Source organism: Lolium rigidum, chromosome 2 (assembly GCF_022539505.1).
Source record: "Lolium rigidum isolate FL_2022 chromosome 2, APGP_CSIRO_Lrig_0.1, whole genome shotgun sequence".
Taxonomy (NCBI): Eukaryota; Viridiplantae; Streptophyta; class Magnoliopsida; order Poales; family Poaceae; genus Lolium; species Lolium rigidum.
In genome coordinates, this window is record NC_061509.1 from 277,148,271 (window position 1) to 277,155,134 (window position 6,864).

The 6,864-nt window shown below is 44.2% G+C and overlaps 2 protein-coding genes across 2 annotated transcripts; both read right to left on the reverse strand.

Annotated features, from left to right (window-relative positions):
* Nucleotides 1-1,634: 1,634 nt before the first annotated feature.
* Nucleotides 1,635-2,304, reverse strand: LOC124688886 (pathogenesis-related protein 1-like). Its single transcript, XM_047222502.1, has 2 exons — nucleotides 2,108-2,304; nucleotides 1,635-2,020 (listed from the first exon to the last, which is right to left on the reverse strand). The coding sequence occupies exons 1-2, from the start codon at nucleotides 2,292-2,294 to the stop codon at nucleotides 1,749-1,751; spliced, it is 459 nt and encodes a 152-aa protein (XP_047078458.1). The 5' UTR covers nucleotides 2,295-2,304; the 3' UTR covers nucleotides 1,635-1,748.
* Nucleotides 2,305-5,803: 3,499 nt separating this feature from the next.
* On the reverse strand, nucleotides 5,804-6,640 carry LOC124688888 (pathogenesis-related protein 1-like). The gene is made up of 2 exons (XM_047222503.1): nucleotides 6,382-6,640; nucleotides 5,804-6,295 (listed from the first exon to the last, which is right to left on the reverse strand). Exons 1-2 carry the CDS (start codon nucleotides 6,566-6,568, stop codon nucleotides 6,024-6,026), a joined length of 459 nt encoding a protein of 152 aa, XP_047078459.1. The 5' UTR covers nucleotides 6,569-6,640; the 3' UTR covers nucleotides 5,804-6,023.
* Nucleotides 6,641-6,864: the final 224 nt, after the last annotated feature.

Below are 6,864 nucleotides of genomic sequence, written 5' to 3' on the forward strand. Positions count from 1 at the left end.
CTCAGATCCTTCGCGGCGGTGGTGATGGACAAGGGTTGGGGATGTCATGCCGCAGACAAGAATAAGGAGATCTTGGATGGCAACATGAGGTACGGCAAATTGAACGATGACAGGTCGAGTCAGCAGGTGTTCAAGAGAGTCGCTGTGACGCGGTCATGATCGATCGTGTGGGAAGTAGAGGAGTAGGGCTTCCCCTGGTCCTTGGTGGAATAACTGCAACCAGAAGAGAGAAGCAAAGTGCAAGGCACTAGAGAAGAGTGGGGATTATGTGCATCCGGCGAGCATCGGCAAACGCCTTTCCGGGTTTAGCAAGCTATCGATGGACTTGAGCGGGTACGTAGTATGTCCCTATTGGCAGCGAGCGACAGCAGGAGGCATGCGGCTAATAAGTGGAGCTCACAAGAACACATGACAAAAATATATCTGCACTGTGACTAGACGCATGCCAACCGTTATGCGTATTACTCATCTTTTTGATCTGGGAGTCCCAAAGTATTTTACGCATGCCGTCTCGACGCGCACTCTTGACTCTGAGTCCCAAAGTATTTTACGCATGCCAGGTGCTAGTTAGCGCGCCTTTATCTCAACAGTTCATTTGTTCCCAATCTCAATCCGATCTTCACGTATGCACGTGTATATATGCATATGATATCGTCATTTTCATTTTGATCCCACGCCATACATATATATACAAATCTAAACTTTTTTTCCCAGCAGAGTTCCAGAAAAACTCGCGCAATTTCTTGAATGCGAGGAGCCCGCTAAAGTCTGCCTTTGTCAGATGCCTCCCCGCAAATTAGGAACCATTGTGGGCTGCAAGTGCAGGAGTACAGAGCTGTTTGGGACAAGGGAGGTAGTTGGACAAGAGGTGTGGATTTTGTACTTACACCTATGAGTGTGGGTGTTTCCCTTACCGTCCATTTAATACTCAAGATTCGTGCTCACCATGGTAGATGAATTCGTTTGTTTCCTCTTTATATCGAATCTCAAAGCACAACGACGAAAACATCCACATCCATGTAAGTACAAAATCATTTCCCCTGGCCAAGTAGCCTTTATTCAGCCATGGAAGCACCTACGAAAGCATACATGCATTCTTTGGATTGGATGCTTGATTAGTATAATTTTCTTCCTTGAGATCTTGTGAGCCCGCCCATACCAACATACCTTCAATTTGGTGTCCTTGGACTCTGGTGTTCTTCAACTAAATACAACTTAGTACAACGTAGAAGAATGAATTTATACGATTTAATAAATATTTAACAATTAACACATTTTCTGCTTAGGTGATAAGTTTGTGTTTTTCTTATAGGTCCTTCCTATTTGTTTCATTCTTGAAAGTGTTGTATAGATACCATTATTTTTTTATCCTTTATGAGGAAGTTGTTGTTCACTTAACATCGAATCAATCGAAGAACCGAGCTATCGTCGGTGGCGCATTTTTTACGTATTGCTTAACAACCATTTTTGATAGACCGTAATTCGCTATCTTGTTATTTTTATGGCCGGAAAGAACCTACTAATTTTAAACAAGAGTGTCAAATATTTCAGATACTTTCTTTATTCTTGTGCAGAACCATCAGGAAGATACATAAGCAGGCAACACAAGTTGGTAACAAACACGCTGAGGTCTATATTTAACTTCATAAGTCCACACCCAGCTTGCTCTAGCATACCACTGAGGTTGGAGCAGTTTTATTCGATCGGGGAGAAAGCAGCATTATTATGTATGATCCCTCATTCCTGACTTAGTTGTAGGCGTTCGGGTTGGCGATGAGATAGGCCTCAACGGTCTTGAACATTTCGGCAGCAGACTCCTTGGCCTTGAGCATCATGTCGTTAGCCTGCACGCCCTTGGATGTGCATTCCACAATTGCCACACTTCCACCGTTGGATGTTGGCTTCATCTTGATGTTCCATGTGGATGTCTCAACACCGTCACACTCGATGGTGTATTTGCACTCGCAATTGTCCACGTCGAGGAACTCGACCTTCTTCTTCATGGCGTTGAAGGGCACGGCTGCACGACCAACTTCTTGTTATCTTTCGAACATGTGTGCTAGACAGCAGGTGACATGAATGTATATCATATATATGGTATGCGTACCTGAGCCACAATTGTAGTGTCTGACGGTGCCGGTGCCACCATCTCCCTCAACATGGTGGGCGTTGTCGATGACGTGTGGGGCGAGCTTGGGTGCTAGAGTATGCCAATCCATGACACATGCACGGAACTTGCGCGGCGCAGACACCTTTGACTCGAGCTCGAGGGTCCAGCTGTTAGTGGAGGCCATTGATGTGATTATCAAGTACAACGGAGTGCAGATGGTGTAAGATGAGACTATCGTACCAATAGAAGATGTGGTGTGTGAAGACTGCCTAGAGAGAGGAAATGAAGGCTTTAAATAGATGAAGAATCTACTGGTGAAGCTAGGCCCATCTAGTAATTTCCAAATTGGATGGCACCGTCAGCCAATCGATTGACCTGAATGCACACTCTAGAAAGCTTTGTGCCTTGTTAATGTTAAATTAGTTACAGAGACAAATGCATGCCAGATTAATCAAAAAATAAGAAAAAGAGAAGAATGGGCGATCTTGATTAAAACTAAAATACGGTACGCTTCCTCGTCAAGTACATGTTTGATACAAATAATTTTCTATACACTTTTACTTATCTTTCCTAACATCTAATGTGTAGCGAGAACTAAGCTAAGTAAGAGCTAGCCACAGGGGGCATGGTGTTTTTTCTACTGGGTGCATATGCTCCTTTTATTTGAAATGCACTTTAAAAATATTAAAATGTGTCAAAATTTTAAAACAAAATGATGCGCGTATATATATATATATATTCATACCCTACTTTCTCACGAAGTTGTTTGAAGAAACAATGAATTATTGTGTGCCCCCTGCAAAAAATAAAAAAAATTGGAGCTAAAATATAGCTTTTAAGAAGCATTTTTTGAGTTTTTTCACAGGCTACTTCAGTTTTTTACGAAGCTTTTAGCAAGCACATAGAATGTCAAGATATACATGCCAAATTTTCGTCCTAATTTCTTTAGCATTTCAAAATACATTTTCTAGGTAAAGGGGGCATATGCACCGAGATCAAATGTGCATTTCCGCTAGCCACAGGGAAAAGTTATAATTTACATCGAAATATATTAGCTTTAGTTCGCCCAAATTACGCGGGCCATCAAGGTAGATAATGAATAGAGAAGAGTTCACATCTGGATTTTTTTAAAGGAAAAGATTCATAAGGATGCATCAAATGTTAATATATGTATCACATCTTTTGTAGTGGTGTGATGTGTAAGCTAGATTGCAGCTAATGCGAACTGACGATAGAGACGTTTTTAAATATGAATCTTTTTCATCTTTCAAAAAATAAGATAAGCCCTATCCTCTGCGATGATTGATTCATATCCAGCTAAATAGCCGTTGTGTGCATATCAAGATGTATTCATTGTACGGCCCTGATAAGAGCTTGCAACTTGCAAGCGCATGCTGGCCACATACTACATGGCATAGCGCCGAAAGCACACAATCTTGAGTTTTCTTGTTCGAGTCTTGTGACGAGGCTATGCATGCCACTGTTCAGTGATGAGGAGTAGGCTGAGTAGACACCCGTAGCTTAACTTCGATTTGAGAAAACGTTTTATCTGAGGTACTGTTTTGGAGTGACCTCCATCGACCGATACATCAGTCCATTATGTCGACACCTCCTAACAACTGACTGCAGGGGAGAAGAGTTTGCCAGCAGGTAGAGCCTACATCAGATGCTCCTCTGATCCTCTCATGCCGACTCGCTCGACGACAACGTCATGGACGAGGGGCCGGGGCTGGAGCACCTGCACTACGTGTACAACGTCTAGCCGGGGATCTACCACCGGCCGGGACATGCATCGAACATATTCCTGAAGACAAGTACATGCTTAAGTGATGGATGCAGCGAGATTGATGTTAATCTGTGTTTTGGAAGTTGGAATATCAATCATAGACGTAGTACTGCTGCTATATTTTGCGTACGCTGCAAAGATATATAACACAGATATAACACTTGTGTAGCTGCTGGCTAACTGAAGTTCAGAGTTTTGTAGTGTCACCGTGTAAAATAAATTTCACGGAGCTATTAATAATCATCAATCAATACTAGTACAAAAAGCCCAAAAAAATTAGAAATAGGTACTCAGACCATGATGATTACAAACACTAGAAACAGCCGAAGGCGTGCCGCCATGCTCGCCCCTCCATCATCGTAGTCGGGCAAAACTTGTCGTAGTAGAACTTGTTGTGAAAGACTAAAGGGAAGTCGTCGTGCTAAGGTCCCAAAGGACCAGTGCATCAGAGCAACAACCATCGCCAATGATAATAGTCATAGATCATAAGCGACTAACATGAAACCATGCGAACAAAAAGAAAAATTGACTAGGTCGCAAAAGATATGTCGGTGACACGAATCCACGCGCACTCCGCCATCGGTAGACGCACTACTGGAGCGAGGATAGGGCAGGAAACGTCTTATTCAAACTTCCGGATGTAGCCTCCACCTCACAGGATGCTCGGCTAGATTTTGTCCGGCATGAAAGTCCAGTGATCGGATCGGAGACCTCGACCGCTAGCGGCTCACCAGTACCACCATGATGCCACTCCGCCAGAGGAGGCCAGCCACCCCAATCCCCCACCAGGTATTGGCGAGGCTCAGACCGACCGAGGAACCGGCCACCCGCACCGCCCGTAGTAATAGTGGGATGATGCCGAGCACGCAGCCGACAAGGCTCCTCCGCTTCATCGCTACAAGGCTTCTCCCTCGAGGACCGCCATCGTAGGACACTTCCGCTATGCCCCTTGCCAAGCACCAGGGCCCTGCCGTCTCGCACCGCCTGCACCGAGCGAAGGGAGAAGTGGGCCTCGCCACCACCAACATCGCTCAGACATTTCCTGTGGTTTCCAATCGGTGGCAGCGAGGGAGGGGAAGCACGGGAGGCAGCCTGGGCGCTGGCGGCGGAGAGGAGTCCCCCGTCGCTGGTGAGAGCAACGCGGAAACTCCACCCGTGAGATGTGTTTCATGAAATCTATCTAGTCGTAGTCATGCATGGATAAGAGTGAAGTGACAGGAAGAGGATTAGAGAGACCTTGATAAACATAACATATTGTACGCTATGCGTAGCCTCCATCCCGGTGACGCAGTGCTCTCCCTTTGTGAGATGCATCCCAGCAATTTAGAAACCACTCTGTGGCCTACAAGTGCAGGATTAGAGAACTATTTGGGACGAGGGATGTAGCTGGACAAGTAGCCTTTATTCAGCCATGGGAGCAATTACCAAAGCATACATTATTTGTGTTGCATGCTTGATTAGTATAAATTCTTTCCTTGAAATCTCGTGAGCCTGTCCATACTATTCATACCTCCAATTTCATATTCTTGAAATTTGATGCGCTTCGACAAAATACAACTTAGTACAAGCTAGAAGAATGAGTTTATACGGTTTAATCTATATTTAAAAATTAACACCTTTTATGCATAGGTGATGATTTTCTGATTTTTTTATAGGTCTTTCCTTTTATTTCATTCTTGAAAGTCTTGTATGGATACCATTATTTTTTATCCTTTTTGATGAAATTGTTGTTCAGTGAACATCAGAATCAACTCAAGAACCGGGCTATCGAAAAGTTAAGGATCCATGCCATCGGTGGTGCATTTTCTACCTATTGCTTAACGTGCATTTCTGATAGACCGTAATTCTCAATCTTGATATTTTCATGGCTGGAAAGAACCTACTAATTTTAAATAAGAGTGGCATGCATTTCACAGACTTTCTTTTATTCTTGTGCATATCCATGAGAAAGATACATAAGCAGGCAACACAAGTTACAAACAAACACACCGAGATCTAGACCCGACTTCTTTTTATTTAACTTCATAAGTTCACACCCAGCTTGCTCTAGCATATCACTGTGGTTGGAGCAGTTTTATTCGATCGGGGAGAAAGCAACATTATTATGTATGATCCCGCTTTCCTGACTTAGTTGTAGGCGTTCGGGTTGGCAATGAGATAGGCCTCAACGCTCTTGAACATTTCAGCCGCAGATTCCTTGGCCTTGAGCATCATGTCATTAGCGTGTGCGCCCTTGGACGTGCATTCCACCATTGCAACACTTCCACCGTTGGCTGTTGGTTTCATCTTGATGTTCCACGTGGATGTCTCAACACCGTCACACTCGATGGTGTATTTACACTCACACTTGTCCACGTCAAGGAACTCAACCTTCTTCTTCATGGCATTGAAGGGCACAGCTGCACGACCAACTTCTTGTTATGATTCGAACATTCTGCTAGACAGCAGGTGACATGAATTTATATCATATGTGTGGTATGCGTACCCGAGCCACAATTGTAGTGTCCGACGGTGCCGATGCCACCATCTCCCTCAACATGGTGGGCGTTGTCGATGACGTGGGGGGCGAGCTTGGGTGCAAGAGTATGCCAATCCATGACACATGCGCGGAACTTGCGCGGCGCAGACACCTTTGACTCGAGCTCAAGGGTCCAGCTGTTGGTGGAGGCCATTGATATGATTATCAACTACAACTGTGTGCGGATGGTGTGATACGACACTATTGCTTAGAGGAGATGTGATGTGTGAAGTTTGCCTGGAGAGAGGAAACGAACCCCCTTAAATAGATGAAGTATATGCTCATCAAGCTAGGCCCCCATCGATCTTTTTCTTCAGATTGGTGGTGCCACTCGATTGGCCTAAAAGCACACTCTAGAAAGCTTTGCGCGTGCAGGAAAAATGCATGGCCATATTGATGAAGAAATTAAGTAAAAAAGAAGAATGAGTTTTCAATATTTTTTTTAAAGCA

Excerpts from the sequence above, each read along its gene's own strand:
- LOC124688886 (XM_047222502.1), bottom strand. The coding sequence starts at position 2,294 with ATGGCCTCCACTAACAGCTGGACCCTCGAGCTCGAGTCAAAGGTGTCT. Across the intron at positions 2,021-2,107 it reads ACACTACAATTGTGGCTCAG|CCGTGCCCTTCAACGCCATG; the intron begins GTACGCATACCA and ends TTGGTCGTGCAG.
- LOC124688888 (XM_047222503.1), bottom strand. The coding sequence starts at position 6,568 with ATGGCCTCCACCAACAGCTGGACCCTTGAGCTCGAGTCAAAGGTGTCT. Across the intron at positions 6,296-6,381 it reads ACACTACAATTGTGGCTCGG|CTGTGCCCTTCAATGCCATG; the intron begins GTACGCATACCA and ends TTGGTCGTGCAG.